The sequence below is a fragment of the Seriola lalandi genome, unplaced genomic scaffold, assembly GCF_002814215.2.
Source record: "Seriola lalandi dorsalis isolate HSWRI2012SDOR001 ecotype SW California unplaced genomic scaffold, Sedor1 jcf7180002054548, whole genome shotgun sequence".
Classification (NCBI taxonomy): domain Eukaryota; kingdom Metazoa; phylum Chordata; class Actinopteri; order Carangiformes; family Carangidae; genus Seriola; species Seriola lalandi.
The window spans coordinates 306,862-327,012 of NW_019525101.1; the positions used below are offsets into that span (position 1 = coordinate 306,862).

A 20,151-nucleotide genomic window follows, 5' to 3' on the forward strand; every position below is an offset into this window, starting at 1 on the left:
TCTATTAATGGCTGTGCTGGAGGGAAATAAAACAACAGTATATGTCTCTGAGACAATCAGACACTCATACAGACACAGCCCAGGTACTGTCAAAAACAATTGCTTTCATTCAGACCTCCAAATAACATCAATTAATTCTTCCATTTACTCTCCACTCCAGGTGCAGTCAGTGTCACAACACTATTTTTCCCCGCAGGTTCTTCCAAGCTGCGTCTAGGGCATCTCCAAGTGCCCTCAGGCCAATTTCAACACGTGGTCTCTCCACTGAGTCGCAGGACTGCACCCAGGTCTCCCTTCGGTCATCTGTTCCCTAGTAACCTCCAAAAGGGAAACTAGAAGGGGCATCCTTTCCACATGCCTGAATCACCTCAAATTGCTCAACAGAGAGTGAATCAGCTGTTGAACTCCAAGGTCCAGCAGGGTCACTAAACTCCTCTCTCTGTCATGACAAGTGATGCAAGCCACTGTTTTTGGCAGCTTCAATTCCTGATCTTGTTTCTAAAGACTGGTGAGGGTCAGCACAAATTCTAACTGGTAAATCAAGGGATCTCTGACTTTTCCCCATAGTCAGACATAAGAATCACATCACTGAACAAAACCTGCAGTCAGTGTCTCAATCCCACTGACTATCACATAAACCCTATAGACACCACCAAGTGGGACATCTGTTTGTTTTACAAAATAATGGGACACGCCATGTTTTTCAGAGGGAGGAGAGAGGACTTAGATTTAAAGGTGTTAGATCTCATTCTTACTGCATCCCACTCAGCAGGAAAACAATATTATTTCAGTGGGAGGTAACTGTCAAATGAAGCCAACAGAATAATATCTGTAAACAACAGAGGGAACAGAGGGACACTCTGAAACACTGATGCTGCTCTCCAGGCCTCAGCTGTGCCTTGATGTGCTGTACGTTAATATCACAAATAGAGAGAGAAGACGTGCAGCCACGTTACCTGTGTGTAAAAACCAAATGGTTAGCGGCCCCCCCTGGGTTACCGTGCCTATCTTAATCTCAGGCGGTAGACCTAGTCATGTGTCTTGTTTTATTTTGTGTGTTTTTTCTTTACTGCCTAAGAAGACAGATGTAGCTGGGATGCCAGCAATCTTTTTTTTTTTTAAATAAAAAAACATGCCAGTGATGAAAATGGTGTATGTGTATCGCGAAGCAGCCACAGCTACTCTTGAATTTAACCACTTCATTTTGAATAGATTCATTTTACACAAAGAAACTGGTTAAGCGAAGAGCTGACACATACTGCAAACCGTAAATAAGCACAAACAAGGTATGTATTCCTTTTTTCTCTGGCACTGCAGGTGTCATAAGAGACGGGTGGCTCGCTTCAGACAGGAGACAACAGCCAAGATAATAGCTTTCTGTTTCTCAAACATGTCTTGCAGGAAAAACTGAGAACATCAATACAAAATACATTTACTATTTTTTTGTGATAAAGGACATTTTCAGAAAAAATAAAACAACACTCTACCATGCTAAGTGTGACTTTTTCTTATAATATTCACCATTCACTTCAACACATGTGATTAGATTACTACAGTAGACCTAGAGAAACCCCTGTCACTCACACTCACAGTACCTCTGGCAAGAAACCTTATGGAGCAGTCACATTGGCCTTTTCCACATACAAAACACATATAAAACAGGATTAGCAGACATCCATGACTCATGGATAATCATCCTCAGAATAGTTTTATATAAGGAAGGAAGCTAATAGAAAGACAAAACGGCGGTGTCCCTAACATTAGTGTCCTTGGAGAGAGTGAGACGGAGAAGGGACAAAATCTGCAGACAGAACATGATCTTGCCCCCAAAAGAATATGATAAATATGATATGGTATAGGTAGGTAAAACACAAATTAGTGTATTGGCTTCAACACCCTGATTGATTTCCCCCACTGTATCAGCAAGCCTTACTGTAAAACAAGGAGTGATCAGATGAATTCAGTTCAGTTTGTAGAAAAGCTCTTTAGACGTAAGAAAACCATTTTACAAGCAAGTACCAGAGGCAATTTGAAACACCCATGTTCATCATGAAACAAAACAGAACGCTTCCTTAAAAGCTTTTTCAACAGTTAGAGCAAAGGGGAATGTCATATCTTGCTAGGTCACATAAGAGGAACAAAAGAAAATCTCTGTGGTGGTAGAGAGAAATGAAGTTTGCAAAGGCAACATTAGGCAAATGCTTGCAAATATCTGTAGAAACATTTGATGTGCCGGTGCCATAGGATACATACAGCCAAACTATGAAATGAACAAGAGCCACAGAAACACATAGATATCCAAATCATTATGAGCAGTCTGTCAACAAGGCACTATGATACTCATTGCAGTATTCAAATTCAAAGTTTGAATGTGTACAGTCATCTAGAGCAACACTGCATAAATTTATGACTCCATGTTATGGGTGGTGACTGTTAAAGATTACATGAAAACCACAGTAAAACAAGGGAGTGGGGCCAACCCCAGGTTTGTGATAGGAGAGATATTACCAATATCACTTGTAGCACGTCACTGATTTGAAACTCCTGACTGGACATTTGTGAACACTGTGCAACATGAACACTGACCAGTTTGTGAGAGAAAATCTGTTGTTGATTCCATATAAAGCCTCACGTCTGTTCCTCTGTTGTTCCACATGCTTTTTCCCTGGCAGTGACCACTCTACTAACAAGCACACTAATAGTCCTGCATTAGTCAACAAAACACTGCTTCTTTCTAAGAAGACATACTAATCTCAAAGTGTCCATTAACATTGAGGTCACATCAGGCCACATTAAGTCATTGTGTTGATCCAGGAGTAAAATAAATCCTTGTTTAAACCAAAGCCTCCTGTTTTTGTCCGTCTGGAAGTAAAGAATATGTCTGTGATTCACATTTTGTGCTGAGGTTCATAATTAATGCACAATTATAAACAGCAACCAAGGACTGGCAACACACATCAATGCCCAGAATCTTATTGCATTGAGTGCTGATTTATTTTGTCAGTTTTCAAAACTGTGTGCAGTGTTGCAATGAGATGTGGGAGTATAAGAATGAAAAGTTAGCCTGATTCACACATACCTCTCTCATCTCTCCCTGAGGAAAGCGCTCGACATGACTCTATTAGTACCTCGTTACTAGGATGACTCTGTTAACATTGCTGGAACATAACCAACAACATGCTGGCTTGATATGGCTCCTGGGCTTTACCTACATACCAGTTCATGCTTCCAGAGGAACAGTATGAGACAGAGTGCATGAGTTACAAAGATGTAATTGTGGTGCTTCCAAGTCGAGTTCAGGTTGAAAGCTGAAACAGCGAGAACAGCGCCAAAGTGCCTCCCATCTAGGTTTGATTCAACAGGTTTCAGGTGCGCAGTCATCATGAGGACAACAAGAAACATGAACACCAAGGTACAGAGATATCAGTGTCTGCGCCATGGACCCTCTTGCCCACAATTAAAATTCTGTTGAGCATGTCAAATAAGTCAGGTGACTTTGGTTAACTGGTGGCTCCATGAAAGAGACAAATGAGCCCATCAGCTTCACCGTGGGCAGGGCTTCAACCAAAGTAGTGACATTATCAAGCTTAGTAGTCAGTATCAGTAGTTGCTGAATTCATCTGAAATGGACCCATTTTTTCTAAAGGGACTATTATTTAAACAGCTAGTAGCTGCTAGTAACAAAAGCAACAGAATTTCAGCTTCCATGAGGACAATACCTTTGATGCATTTTATCAAAATGCTGCTTTCATACTCTCCTTGGGTTTTTATGTCCACAGGCTTTGACTTTCAATCATTTTCCAACACAGCTGCTCATCTTTTGTATTGATGATTCACCTGAGATAGTTTCATGCCCAGCAAAGCCCCTGACTGCCAGTCACTTACCAGTTTCTATCAAAAATTGAAGAAGGCTTTTACTGAACACCTGTTATAACCACTTCAGAACTCTATTACCAGAGAGTGCTATTCATTTAAGTCCTTACAGCTTCTTGTTGAGAGATCGTTCTATCCTTTTGAACTTTTTTGTGGGGTAGTGTGAAAGTTAATAGCCACGCTTGAATAGCACTATTATACTCAAGACTATAGGCTTTTGCCAATAAAGCAAATAGTACAAAGATCAATCTGAGTTCTGCATTATTTAAAGATGTAGCTGGGGACTTAAAGATGTACGACAAAGCAGCCAGAAATTACAGCAATTCCTGTCAGAACTATCCAGACTAGGTTTCTAGATAAAAATAAATAAACATGTTTTTGTGAACACTGCCATTTTGACTGAAGGTAAAGCCAATTTTAAGCCTGGCAGTGAGCCAGCTTCAGCTCTGCTTTAGTTCTTGGCAAAGAGCAAACTTCTTGTGTACACATTTACTCTGTCACACTGAATGACTAATGAGCCTCCCTCCTCCATACATAAACAATGAAAACAAATAGGCAGAGAAGCAAATCTAACAGCTCAGAGGATCTTACAGTCCACTAATGCCTTGTTCCAAATCACTACACAGAAACTTCCTATAGATATGAGAAAGACTTAGATTCTTTAGATGGATGCAGGTCTGTACCTTCAAGGACCAGAGATCCATTTTTCAAGCATTTCAGAACTGAGAACTCCTCCAAATCTTGCATATCAAGTCTGATGAGGACTAAAAATACTCAAAGAGACTTGAGAGTTATTTATGAAGCTTCCTAGACTCTCAATAAGGAGTGGAAGTTTTTCTAGAGAGAGAGGGGCATCGCTGTTATACAAAACTGAGCCAAATGAAATCAAAGACGACATCTTGTATTTCATTCTGAGCAGTTAAGCTGAAGATTCACAAGACCGTCGAGCTGTTAGATCATTTGAAGCAGGATAATTTATATATGGAAAAAAGCATCAGCATAATTTTTTATTAAGTGTTCATTTGAACATGGACAAGTATACAGCATGAACCAAAGCCTTCCTTGTACACATGAACACAATTCTGATTCTCATTGAAGTAAATGATTCACTGTTTAGTATAATATATTAGAAATCAGTGAAAAATGCCCATCTAGAGCCGATCAAATGTCTTGTTTTGTCTCACCAACAGTCCAACATCTAAAAATATTCAATTTACTATCAGAAGAGGCCACGAAAGGTAAGAAATTGTCACATATGAAAACCTGGAAAAATCGAATTTTTCTTGAAAAAAGGACTGAAACTATTAATCGGTTATCAAAATAGACACATTTTGATTCAAAATTGATTAATTAATACACTAATCATATCAGCTCTAATCACAGCAAATAATTTCCCCCCTCATTTCGAGAGATTATTATTTAAATGCATTACGCTCTCTTGTTTTTAATATAGTTAGTTTTGCTGATCTTCTCATTGCATTCAGTGTGACATGATGATCTTATGTTGGTGCAAACAGCACTGTCAAATTCATATCACGGGTCATCTCTCTGCCACTGTGACATTTATACCAGTTATATTGCCCACACACACCATACCCTGTCTCTTATACACATCTAGAGAAGACTTCTTGCTAAATCACACTACCTCACACAAGAAGCACAGAGACAGAAACATAGCAATCACAACATCAGTCAAAGTTGAGGGTGTATTTATCTGAACAACCAGCAGAGGTCTTAGAGTGAAAAACAGTGGGCTCCGTCTCATCCAGAGTGAAGGAGGAATGCCTGTATACATCAGTTTGTGAATAGCAGCACAGAGGTGGCAAAGCTGCATTTATCCTTGAGTAAGTAGTGCTGATATTTCAACCAGACTCTTGACTTCCAGAGACATTCATCTCTACTGCTGCAGAAACATATTGCAGAGGCCTGACAGCTGATTAGACTGATTGATCACTATGAGGTGCGACCATTACTACAGTTATGAAGCCCCTGTCAGCTCACTCTACTCGAGCTTTATCTCTCACACTCTCACACACCGTCTAACTGAAACTGAAAGCAGACTGCACAGACCTGATACGCGGTATAAAAGCAGGGACACATCAATTTCATTGCACGTGGTCTTTAAAGGTAATCTATGGATTTTTTAACCACTACTGACAGAGTGAAGTGGTGTTTCGATGAGTAGGTCCACTTATTGTTTGTATTTTGAGATATGTCTCCAAGTGCACAAGGACACACATGCATGTGCACAAACACAGTCCAACGTGACACACGTCTGTGAAGAGTGGTAATGGTAATGTATTATAAAAGTGTAAAAACAACAAGCCAATGTAAACAATGCAGGTTTTAAAATGTTTAAAAAAAGGGTTTGCAAATGTATTATGAAGTAAGAAATGCATCTACAATGTTTGTTAGGCCATACTCATAGTAACATTATATATTAACATCTGAAGGTTATGTACAGTACCCAACTGTGCTATTCTCTTCAGCTATCTGTGAAACACCTGACCTTAAACAGACGGCTAGAACTCCGGGAAGCAGGAAGCACATAGTGCCTTCGAGGCACCAATTTAGATCAAGGGATGCACATTTAGCTGTTTGTTTTTTCCGGGGTTTTGTGTTTGCTTCACAAAATACTCCTGTTCATTTGTAATGGGGGACAACAATTTTTGTATGTTTTCTGTGACTCCAAACACAGAACGGTACATTCCTCTTCTGGTAACTCCAGTGATGCCATTAAGCTTGTGAGAAACGCAAATGTACAATATCAATCACAGCAGGTATACATTATTCAATGAGAGACTTGGCACAGAGTTCAAATATTTGTTTAGGCAGGGACGGCCAGATCCGAGGACAGAGCGTGGGAGAGGACCCTGACAGCAGAAGACTCACTACCCCACAGTTGAGCAATAAATGCAGTGCATTATCCAATCACTGCCACTGTCTATGAATCCCTCCCTGTCGACAGAAAGAGAATCGAATCCCCAACAAGTGACTCACTATGCCTACCACACAGATTCCATGTCAGGATATAGTTTTATCTTCAAATAAGTTTTGAATCTGCTCTCTGTCTAATCTGATGGGTCTAATAGTACCAATACACCTCAGAGAACTGCTATTTGAGGCAGTCGTGATGACCTGAGTACTATTTATATCTACCAAGTGCCCCATCTAGCAGCAGAATTTACAGTGCACTCAAGTCATGATGGGACTCGCACTAAAATGAATGCACACAGACATACGAGAGGCCCGATAAGTGGTTGTAAAAAGCAGTTTCACTTTGGGTTGCTGTTTGTTGGGAATAACTTTGGAAGTGCTTCATACGGTTATGATATTGCATAAGGACTTTTTAGATGAATGGCTCGTATAAGTACCAGCAGTGGAGATTGACTAAAGAGAAAATGAGCCCACCAGTGCATCTAATCTCTCCCTCCCATAAGTGATTAAACAATTAAAGATAATGTAAGGGTCATCAGGTCACACATCTGGCACTTTTATCCAATATCAAAATACACTCACTATTTGGTTCTAGCCAGCAAGAAAATATCAAAGGTTCACACAGAAAGAGCCAAAAGCATTTGCACTGTCACTGAGCTCAAGAGATACAGACAAGAATTGTGAAAGGATTAAAAACTAAAAGGAGAATCATAGAAAGAAACAATGTCCTGCTGATACCATACATTATATGTAGCCTGAGCGATATCTGCCTGCAGACCTCATGGGACATGCAAGGTCTGCACGGACGGTGCAGCTGACACTGTTGCCAGGAGAGAGAAGGGAGGGAGTAAGCCAAAGCCACAGGACCAGGAGGGTACAATATTAATCCCTCCACTGCTGCTGCTAAATTGAAAACTTGGCAGCAACCAGTACATCAGTATAGCACTACACCCTTTATTCAATCGCCTAGAAGAGTGTAAAAAGAAGGAACACTGCAATATTTTAGTGGATCCTGTTCATGAAGGTGTGATCACTGTAAAAACAGAGGTTTGGTTTCTCTTTCTGCTTAGCAGTTGAGGAAAAAAAAGATACCGCTGCCTGTTTGGATGTGGATGAAGACAAATTCAGAGGCTGAATTTGTAACAATTGGTTTCAGGAAACAGTATGCTGTTCCAAAGCCCTCTGTGGACATTTTAACATGGTGCTCCAAGAGCTCACAGCTGTAGAGCATTTGAGCAGAGTGACGGCTTCCAAAAGCTCCCTAATCATCACAGACCATCTGGAAAACAACTGGGCCGTGCACTGTCCACTGGACTGGGGTAGACAGGCAAGCGAAACAGAGAGAGGAAGAAAAAGATAGGGAGAGCAGGTATTTGCTTTGTCAAGGCATTATATGGCAGCTGTATCATTTCAAGAGCTTAAAAGATAGTTATCACCAAGATCACAAACAGATATCATGGATCCAAACTAAAAGGATTTATGAGCAAATAAAAGTTTCTTTCCACCTGCACATGTGCTGATCAGGTCTTGTTTTGTTTCTACAGCATCTCACCATGAGCAATTCAAGCACACTGACTGGGTTTCTCTGCCACGGGACACTGTCTGTAATGGTTGTAATGGGAGTTTAAACTTTGAGCAATATTAAGTTCCTGAACTAAACAGGCACCTCATAAGCAGTTAGTAAGCCGGATGGGTATTTCGAACATTTGACATCAAAAGAGAGCAGAGAACTGCCAGGGTACTGAAGTTCAACACATGGCTTGAGATCAGATGCTGCAAAATGGTTCTCGCTTGTGCCTCTCCAACTTTATATCCCACTCTGCTTTCCAGCTATATGGATAAAAAAAATAAAATTAAGTGGACTGCAGAGACGAGAATGCAGAGAAAGACGTAAGTAGTTCCCAAAAAAATATAAATTGTGAGAAGTCTGATTCGCTCTCTAAAAATTGGAATGAGCCTGGCATATCAAATTCTTATATATAGACCTAATAATATGTGGAATAATAGTAGACCAACAGCGTGACCACGATGAAGGCAGCTGCCCCCAGATTCAACCTGGCACAACATCAGCAAAAGACGGCTCATTGCAGATTACTGCAGGGATTACTCAAGTTCAACATCTCTCTCAGCATTAAATCAAAGACACCACACAACTAAGAGGCTTTAGGACCAAAGAATTACTGTAGCCGCGTGTTCCCCTAGTAAAGCCAAGACGTAGGCCTACATTCAATCAATATATAGTATACCATTGGGGATTAAATACATATTCTTTAATAGTGGACATTAATCACTGCATAGAGTTTCAATTAAAGGATATTGACCAGAGGGCACAAGTTGTAAAACAATGATAGAGCTTGCTCACCAGCAGGGCTCGTGTGAACTCCAATAGTCTAAAAATGACCAAAAAAAAAAAAAGTTTGTCACATATCACACTGAGACAGCCATCGCCCTCTTACTAAAGTAATTAGAACCACTGCAAACAAAAAGTCTCTTGATACTGGTAAAAGCAGCCTTGCCTCTAATTCCCATTGCTGAGAAAATAATTACTCCCATAACATAAAATGGGAAACAATCAAATTGGTGCACACAATTTGCAAACAACAAAATGCATTACAAAACTCTGATATGGGCAGCCAAGAATGCTAGGAACAAAACCAGAGGCTTACTTGGTCTGACGTGGATTTTCACTGAGAAACTGTCTTAATCAGCACCTGGGGCAGGCACCAACATCAGAGGATCTTTTACACATATGTTCACACACAGAGCATCCAAACATACACGCACTTTTTTTCCAGTGCCTGCCAGATGGCAGGGACCCCACAGAGACTGAAACGCCTGAGAGCAGCTCAAAGTCAGCCTAGTTGACTGTCTGTCTGTCTCCCAGTCAGCGCCCAGTCTCACAATAGAGAGTTATGGAGTCAGACAAGTATGATGTACAGCAGATCCAGATCCACTGGTTTCCCTCTTAAATCACCTCGCACACACAAGTGAGCTGCATGAGTACCTAGCTCTTACAGAGTAGTGAGTCAGCAGCCACAGCCATCATAGTCATTCCCTGCCAAGGGGGTGAGTAAACACTCGCTCAGAGATTTGGAGTTTGAATAAGGCATTGTCCCCAGTGTGCCATTCGTTAATGTTAGCCATGTGGATGGAAACGTCTTACTTATTTACAAACACACTGCTAGAAACTGCATCCCTCTTTTTACATGATATTGGTGTGTAATAATTGGCATGACATTCATCATTCATTCATGTTTTAAAGTTTGTTCATTGTCAGTCCAGAGATTTGCATGTTGTTTCCGTGTAAATGTGGATTCTCTATGGGTGCTCAAGTGTCCTCCAACATGTAAGATGTATGTAATTGGAAATTGATTTGCCCAAGAAGTGTGAAGGTGGTCATCGGTCTTTGTGTGACAGACTTTGTGTGCTGGGATATACTGTGGCTTCAGAAAAACAAATAAAAGAAACTGGCTCTACTTGTTGCCTTAATAATAAATCTCTTGAAGTACTTCAAGTTGCTACCAGCTAAGACACACACGCTGTGGAAAACAGAGCCTGAGACGCTTATGTGTGAAAATGGACTGTTGCTACTAATTTTATAAAAAGAAAATGTGAGAAGAAAATTAAATAGTGAGCATGGCCCCAGCAACCCAGCATAGAAGGTTAATTAGGTGATTAGTTTAGTTTCAGCAAGGAGAGTGAACTGGTAACACAGAATGAAAATTTAATTTATTTTAATTAATTTCTTATTTAAGATAATAACAAATATGAAGTATATTCAGCATGTACTTGTCCCCAAATTTCTATGAAGCATGTGATGTTTAACACTGATAGAAATGTTAGGATTTTTATGACTGAACCTCTCCAAAAAATATATATATAATGTTTATAGTTTTGTGCACATTCTTTGCCTCTTGCATAGAATTGCAAATACTGTGGTGCTGGTTTTTTTATGTGTACTTGGCTGCACAACATGAAACAACACATGCACAACACTTTGTATGGATGAAGCCACTGGTGGACCTGGCAGAGTTTCAGAGTTTAATATACCATGCACACTGATTTAAGACAGTGCTTTAACATTTAACTGTTGACTGGAAGTATCCTTGAGGGGTCCCGATGTACAATTTTACACCTGCCAGCTAATCAGACAAATATTTTCTATGTCCACGGCACAAACAAATGGAGAGAATGGAGTTGTAATGGAGGATTACGCTGAAGGTTAACAGTGAAGTGACAATGCTCTTGCCTGCAGCTGCAATCATGTTTCAGAAGCATAGAGCAGTTAGTCACAGGGTGAATGAAAGGCACAGTTGTGATTGGTGACAGCTTTCTTTTGACTATGAAACTCTTGATTTGATGCACCAGAGCAGGTGCTCTTACCATAAAGTCAAATGTTTATCAGTTTAATTAGCCTAAATGTTAAGGCCAAAATTGAGCTGACTTAATGAACTAATAAATTCAATTAAATATTCAACCCTATCTTGCATTTATTTCAATTCCAAGTCCAAACAATTGGTCCCCTCTCTCACACAATAACATTGGATCAAATGGCAATGTGCAATGTGAAAGTAGTCACTTGTAGTGGCAAACCTTAAGAGAACCATCACCTGACTCAGCAGGTCTCCTCAGTTTTATGAAGCGTTTTAGCATCCTTCAAATTTCACTGTTTTTGGTCAGTGTCATCGCTCACAAAGTGTCGTTTTCTGCAAAAAAAGCTCTTAAAACCCACTGTGCACTATCTTCCCAGGCACCAGACAACAGACAGACAAAGTTAGGTGGTTGAGACAAAAAGATAACAGAACTAAAAGAGAGAGAGCATTGGAATGAAAAGTCGTCAAGTGGCCAGAAACATATCTTCAAATGTATGCTAATGTGGCTCTGTATCTGCAGGATGTTTAAAGAGTCAACTGTACTGTATACAGCTTGTTTGTTTATGCTGTTATTGCAAGTTTAAAGCAACACTAAGCAAAATGCTGAGAGCAGTAGTATTTTTAAGAAAGAAGGCAAAAGGAAAAATGTGTATTCTTTGAGCCATTAAGGATTAGGGATGTTTTTTCTGACACTCGTCAACCAACCATTAACCGATAACTGACAAGATTATCATGTACTATGTAGAATAGACGAGTGTCTGTAACCTATTAAAAAATACTAATACACAGGGGTTATGATCCAGAGTAGCTAAACTAAGCGGGAGACAGGTGAGCACACAAACACACAAACACACACACACACAAACACACACACACACACACACACACACACACACACACACAGAGGCAGGAAAGAAGCCCCTCCAGGCAGATCATCACACAAGTCGATGGTCCTTTTAACTTCATTTTTGCAGAAGAAACGACGACGCTTATCTAAGAACACATAAAAAGCTCTGAGTTATAAATTCATGAGGTTATTATAAAGATCACATGTGATTAAAAAAGAGCAGAGGAGCAGAATTGCTTTTTGACTGGTGCAGAGAAATGCGCTTCTGGTGTGAACAGCCAGACTACTGCTCCCACAACAGAGTTGGACTGGCATTAAACCTCAAAATAAAATAAACAGGCCAGGCCTACCTAAAGTCCTCAGTGGAGTGGGCAGCTTGTCTAATGGTTTTTATTCAGAAATAGCAACATGTGGACATACTTTGGGGTTAGTCTGGTGCGTAGTCTGTTAACTGTTAGACCTGTGGCGGAGAATAGCCACTCAGACAGTACTAATGTCCAAGGACATTTGAACCATTTAACAGATAGCATTAATCGGTCAAAATTCTTATTGTCGGTTAATGGTTAAATGGTGAAAATTATGAACAACCATATTATGAATATTTTTTGTCTAAATTTCTGAAGTTATGAATCCAGCAAACAACTACTCTGTGCATTTAAATTGTGGTACATATGTTGGTGGTTTGTCTGTATACAGGGCATTTAAATGTAAATACAACAAGCATTGGCAAGACCTGTAATTAAACAGCATTAATGTTTGCTATGTAGCAATAGCAAAACTTAAAAATAGTTCCTTTAAGCAATAAAAGATGCTGATTTTAGGGACAGTGCCATCATGAAAATTTCATTCTGTTTTAAACGTTTTGTGCCTTTTAAACAAGAACCTTTACGTGAGTCATTACACAAAATATTGTCTTGTATTATATAAGACTTCTGAATAGTTTTTTACCACATTAGCCATTATGACAAACAGAAGCTTTAACAGGTTATCAATAAAAACCACAGAGCCATCAAAAAGGAAGATTTGATTATTTTGCTTTGAGTGACAATTACCACAATTGAATACTGATCGACATGAGAGCAACCCTGTACTCCTGCTTTTAAATGTGGGCCTTCAAAGCAGAAAATGAACCAACAGCTAAACAGATCCACTGGAGAGATTTTTGCCATAATTGGCCAAATTTCATTTGACATGCTTTCCTCTGTTGTGAGTGATGAATTATGCAGTGGTAGAAGTGAACGGCCTAATGAAAGTACTACTACAATATTTATATTTTATGTTGCACTTCATAGTGATGAGCAGAAAATTGCTCTCAAAGGACACTCACAAAATGTCATCAAATGAAACCTTAATAACTGGATAGCAATCAACCTGGACTTTTGGCCTATTGCAGTATGAGGGTCAGCTGTTTGAGCCCCGTACTATACTTATTACTAACTCATTAGCCTTCAAAGCAAGATGTCAGCCATCTCATTGTGTAACCTAGAGCAAATAGCCCTGATTTCAGCAGTGAGGTTTTCCCCTCCTTTCCCAGACAGAATTAATGAGACAAGAATAGCGAACAGAGATAGAGAACTGGCAGGAGATCTGCACCTGTCTATTTTATAAATATAATTGCTGTGAACACTTCCTGCATCCAGTTCATAATTAGTCATCACTCTCCTACTATAATATTAAACCTTCTGCACCAGCCAAACTGACTTCACCCCATTTATCCTGATAGACACTTCTGAAAGGTCTTCAAAGGTGAAAATCCTCATTAACAGACAGTGACAGGCAAACACTTTGACAAACCACAGGTTCAATTGCCCAAATCATGTCCCTCTGTCTTGTTCAGAATGAGACTTAAGTTAAAAAGTAGGATTATGTGCTACAGAGATAAAATAGAAATCACAAATCTGCCAGATGGCAAAGTCTCATCAAAACACTGTTTATGTCACAAACAAAAACAAACCGAGTAGATATCGTACTCTGGGTGGCTGTAGAATTTACTAGAAAAAATGTCATGGACATAAAATGTCCAATGGCTTGACTCCCCACATAGCAGCCTACACAGCATACAGAATGGTGTATGTGTTCTTTAAAAACAGCATATTATCATCAGCAGAGAACCTTACTCTGTATCCTTTCACAGAAGTGCAGTTCAAAAAGAGATAAATCGCCTGCTCCAAGCTCTCAGCCCAGGGTACAAAGTAACAGACAGATTAATCTAAAGTAGAAAGTGTCCGTTACTCTGATGTGTGGATTATTGTTTCAGCTCTTGCAGAACCAAAGCACCACAGTAGCTGGATGCCGTTCAGGGTTCTCTGATTTATCGCCAAGTTCAGCAGTTGAGACCAGAGCCAAAAGCCACTGGCTTAAAAACTTGAATGTATTAGGACTAATGGGTGGGTGCTATTGACCCGTTCCTCACTTGTCAATGAGCCACAGCAGAGAAGAGGGAGGATACAATAATACTGAGTTTGTGTGTGTGTGTGTGTGTGAGTGTGTGTGTGTGTGTGCGTGTGTGTGTGTGTGTGTGTGAGATTGGTATTTGTTCTGACAAAAACAAAAAAGCAAATAAATAATAGTCAAGTTGAACAGAGGCAGCAGTGAAACTGAAGTTTTTAACTGTAGCATCTTAACAATGTGTAGACAGATTTTTTTTTTACTGCTCGCAGTCCTGTCGAACCCTGAAATAAAAGAGTCACAACGTACTGACTTTAGTTACACATGTCTACCTGTGAACTGAATTAACAAGCTATAGTTAGCAAATTTACACCTCCATGTTATCTCACTCTGTTAGTGGGGGAGCAAGTACAGGGCAGTTGACACATAGTTCCCCAAAATAAAAAGGCGCATTGGCATTGGGCCATCTGCAAACAACCCAGAAACTCAAAAGAGACTGCTCAGTCTGAGGAAAGCAGTAAACCATGACTGATTCAATTAACATCTGCACTGACCGTCACTCATTCAAAACTCATGCTACTATAAAATAATCAAATCGTGTGATGTCCACACAATGACAGCAACAACCTGCGCTCCATCCTCCCCAACACATACCATCAGAGGACAGCCTACGTCAGCACAATCTGCTCACTGATGCTCACACTGTGTAACCTGATGGTAACAGCTAAGCCACGCAGCCAGCATGTGAATGGGCCAGATCTTTTCGCAGGCTCAAAAAAGACTTGAGTCACAGAAATGAATGAATGATCCAGTCACTATTTTGTAAGTCTGAAAACAAGAGGAGGGGGTTGGTTTTTTTGGTTTGGTTTCTGTTTGTTTATGTTCATTTGAAATGCAAAAATATAACCCTAAACCCTAATGAATCGGTGATAAAGTAATGATAACCTATCGTAAAAAACAAGACACAGACTTATCCAGCTGTCATCAGGCTAATGGTTCTGGACAGTTTTCCGAGGCATTTTCAGAGGCAGCCTCACATAAAGCCTCAAAATGTTCCAAGTACTGTCCAAGACAGTTATCACATAAACCTGTCAACCAATCTCTCTGTCAAAACAATGAGTCGCAACGATATTAACAGGCATGGTTTTACAAAGGCCAAGTACACTACTCTAAGAGGTATCACTACTGACTGACAAACTGATCTTGTGCCTTGAATTGACCATACTTGTTTATCACTGCATGCAGCCAGTTTTATGACACTCACAGTTGTGACCGCATGACTTGAATTCTAAATGCTCCTGCTAAGTAAAACAACAAAGGGAAACCTCCTGGGCCAGTTCCAGTAAACAGGCTGGGAAAATGTGTCTTACTTAAACAGTCCACACAAGGCAGCCTTCGGCAGCGTTGGTCACATTTAGGTTTCTTATCTACATGTCATCCACAAAGTCTGTACCAGCTTTCATTAAAACTAAACGCAATGAGCAGGCAGTACAGTCCGCCATATGCTAGTATTTTCTGTAGGCACACAACAAGAGGAACTACATATAACATTTTTTATACTGACAACATGAAATTAATTTTTTCATTTTCAAACAAAGGAGAGATGCTGTTTTTTTCTTGCTTAGCTGCAATCTACAGCACGCTCAGTTCAAGCGGCTGAACAGTTTGTTTATGGTGGCTGTCACTTAAATACAGGTGACTGAAAGATTCATGTGTGGCTCACCTGCATCTTAGCAGTCAAACAAATAAAACCACAGGTCCTCTTTGCCGAGCAGTGGTGCATCAGCTAATACATGGCTGCTTTAAATTTTCCTATTAAGTTTGTCAGATATTCAATAAGCTTCTGATTACTATTAAAATGACTGAGGCAGATTTTAAATCCAAGTAATCACACAATATTACATTAGGTTCAAATGTATGAGTCAGCTGAGCTAATAAATGATATCACATTATATTATTTATATTTATCAGTCATGGTAAAAGATAATGTGTGAAAAAAAAAAAGACACACGTATATATCCTTAATCACAGTACATTCAACACTCTCTTAATCCTCAGTTAAACTGTGTGTACACCAGGTTTATCTTGTATCTCACACACAGTACAGTCAGTGAGTCTAATTTGTAGAAGACAGAGCAGCCGACTTCAGACTCGACAAAGCTGTTAATTAATCCGCAGCTTCTAAGGACACAACAACTGAATTTACATGTCTTAAAACTTTAAACTCATTAAAATGCCAATAATGTATGACACCAATGGTTTTTCACTTGCAAAAATGCAGTCTGCTCGCTTTGCAGGAGACAACATGATTAGTTTGTAACCGCCAGATACACAGGGATCAACCAATGTCATCCGCAAGTCTGCCTTGCACTGAGAAGCTCTGATAAAATACTGGAATATAAAATTACTGCCTTTCAGTCGGACCGTCTGGCAACCTGCCACATGAAGCTCCTCAAATTCATGAGGAAGTCAAAGAAGAAGAGCGGATTGAGTGAGTATAATAAGACATAATATCCTAAATTCATAGCCTGTGTATTGCAATGACTTCAATCATACACAGGCATTCTTGTATTTGTCGCAGAGAAATCCATCCGCAAAATATCTATACCAGCTGTATGAGAGGAGTATTTCATTAAGACATGCAAAATAACAAAACATCTCAGCTCATATCCTTGGATTTAAAACATTCTGAGGACACATGATGAATCAGGGCTAACTGAATGACAGCGCTTGTGATCTCTTTTGATTAGTCGCATGCATCAAGCTGCCAAGGAGGAGAGAGAGGAAAATGAGAAATATACTGTATTTCAAAGACTATACAACATAGCCAACTACTAATGTTATTCATGTAGATCCCGGTTTTCAAACAGAGAGGGGCACAAACTGAACAAACCAAAGTCGTTTCATGGACATGGAGCATATATATCACATTTTCTCCTGCCCACATAGCACAACAAATGATCATGCTGCAGATACGATGTTCAAACAAAATCAATTGAAGACGACTTTAAATAAGAAAGTCTTTTCAAATTCCTACGTTAAATTCCGAATACTGTACATTGGCATGTACCTCAGGAATATTTCCCAGTGTCTACTTAATGACAAGTGTCATTGTAAACTGTGAGCAGACCATATAAACCCAAACAGTGAGGATAACTGTCACAAAAAGAGAACACATTATTCTTTGGCTCAACTCCCCAAGTAGGCTCAGCTTTGAGCGGGGCAAGTCTGAATAAATAAAAACAGCTCGCAAGAAGACAGCAACCACACTTTGCCCATGTCTGTCTCGTATTTGCACAATGTTCCTGTGTAATCATTAACTTTTGCAATAGGCTTCTACAGCACAGAAATAGGGAGTAAAGGTTCCAAGTTTATAGCCATGTAATATTTGCTTCTAAAACACAGCATGTTCTGAGAAGTAGCAAGCATTTGATAGAGTTTTTGTACCATTTGAGGTGAATAAGAAGGAAATAAATAAATTCCTGTTTATAATTAAGGCCTCATGGTGAGGTACAGGTGCTTTGAATTCGTATCGCATGTTTAGATATTGTATGTGGGTTCTGACATTATAATGGGTGTGTGTCTTGTGGAGGGAGGGAGTTTAACTCACTTGATAAAGCACCGTGCCCCCTCGAAAGTATATCCTTCTTCCCATCCAGTGGGTAGGTCTGTGAAAAAACAAGAGGTGGAAAATAACATGTGAACACAAACTGGTAGAACAAACAGATGTTGTGTGTGTTAAATTAACTTCCGGCTACCTTCTCAGCTGTCAGTTCACACACTAAGATGCAGGATGCAATTAGTTGATCAAAAGAACATTAATTGGCAACTGTTTTGAAAATCTGTTATAATTTCAGTAATTTCTTGCTGCTTTTTACACTTAATAGCAGAGGACATAATAGCATAATTGTAGTAGTAGACATATCTCTGGGTTTTGGACTGGTTTGACAAATTAGGCAATTTATACATTCCACTTTTAGGACTGCAACTAACCATTATTTTAATTATCGGTTAATCTGTCAACTATTTTCCAGGTTAGGTGGTTGTTTGGTCTATAAAATGTCTGAAAAGATACACATCACACTTTCCAAAAGCTCAGTGTGAGTGTCAGTGCTCAGTTGTTTAGTTTGAGCAGCAGTTTAAAACCCCAAACTATTCAATTGAGTATTATATATATATATATATATATATATCTATGTATAAATAAACAAACATATATATATATATATATGACAAATGAAAACCAAGAAATCCTCACAATTCAGAAGCTTTAACTGAAGAATATTTGGCATTTTCGCTTGAAAATAAACAATTATTAAAATGGTTGCTGATGATGGGCAAAATTTCTCACAATCTTTTGACATTTTATAGGCTAAAAATAAATGATTAATCGAAAAGATAATCTGCAGATTAATCAATGAGCAAAATTCTAATAGTTGCAGTCCCACTGAGATGCAGAGGCTATTAGTAAGAGAGGTGGGAATGAGTTCAGGTCAGCAGGAAGCTGCTACTGTGTGTAGTCGCATGGTAACGTCACACGATGAAAGAAGCTAATTTTACCATGTTGCACACAGTGTTTAAGGCTGTTCGGGAGATTTTTGCAGGGGTGGGTTAGACAAAGCTAATTTTGTAGATTTATAGTTGACCTTTACTAGCCCCTCTGTCTATAGCAGCTGTTGCTGTATCTACCTGTCGACTTGGAGATCACTGATGAGCGAGCTCTGGTTCTGTTAACCCAACATCAGGTGCACAAATCTGTCCAGTTATGTGGTCGACAGAAGTCGTTAGTTTATTCAAAGTGACACAAAATGCCTCCCAAATTAATTTGCATGCTGCTGGTTGTAAGTAAGAGTCAGTCAGCCAACATCCACTCTGCGACTTCATTGACCGACCAACCTGAAGAAGAGGCTCACGAGTCAGGCAGAGGTGGGCACGAGAGGGCTCACTTTTCACAGTACGAGCGCCAAAAGCCCACTCATGCATTAAGAAACACAGCATGGATGTCACAGTCTCTCTCTCACACACACAGTGTGGGAAGTATCGGTTTCGGTATATGGGCAACAACAACACATGACGACAGACATGGGAGACGTTAAAGACAACGAAGAAACTTGACAGCCGTTCAACGACACCTTACCTGGAGTTTTTCTGTGCCCGGTTATTACCGCCTCGCCACTCACTGGATGCAGCCAGGTTGTACTCTTGGCTTCTTCGCTGTTGAGAGAAGGAAACGCATTCATTACTACACGGCGACTTTGCTCGAAACAGAGACGGACAGAAACGACTTGAGCTGTTTTCTTTGAAGGGATATTTACTTAACGAAGAAGACGCGTCCATCCCGAGTAACCCCATAACTCCACGAAGAAGGGAGACAAGAAATCCACTCGGGTTGTAGATCCGCCGCCATGTCTGCCAATACTGTATGACAATCGCGCGGCTCCGCTCGCGCAGGCAGCGCGTACACGGAAACCTTGGCAACGACGGATGGCTGAGAGGAGGGCAGGAGCCCAGGGGGGTAGGGTAGGCAGGTACAGTCAATACATGGTGTCTGATTTGATTGACTCACAAACATAACAAAGTGTTATTTTTATTTGTAAATAGAATGTTACATGAATACCCTAAAAACTTGTTTTTCTTTGTTGTTTAATTGGCTGTGTGGGTTTGTATGGTTGTGGCTGTTTTATTATGTTATTTTTACCTTTTGCATTGCTGTGGATGTATATTGTTCCAAAG

At 39.8% G+C, this 20,151-nt stretch overlaps 1 protein-coding gene across 10 annotated transcripts in view; it reads right to left on the reverse strand.

Annotated features, from left to right (window-relative positions):
- LOC111661652 (pleckstrin homology domain-containing family A member 5) overlaps window positions 1-19,868 on the reverse strand; it is an 80,660-nt gene extending 60,792 nt beyond the window's left edge. For 9 of the 10 annotated variants that reach the window (XM_023415301.2, XM_023415298.2, XM_087176332.1 and 6 more), the window contains exons 1-3: window positions 19,734-19,865; window positions 19,556-19,632; window positions 18,029-18,086 (exon numbers count right to left, since the gene is read on the reverse strand). In XM_023415301.2, coding sequence (XP_023271069.2) covers window positions 18,029-18,086; window positions 19,556-19,632; window positions 19,734-19,825 — 227 coding nt within the window. In that variant the 5' untranslated portion in view covers window positions 19,826-19,865. Of the gene's footprint in view, window positions 1-18,028; window positions 18,087-19,555; window positions 19,633-19,733 lie in introns of all 10 variants that reach the window. The other variant, XM_087176327.1, reaches the window with a different exon arrangement.
- Between the last annotated feature and the right edge of the window lie 283 nt (window positions 19,869-20,151).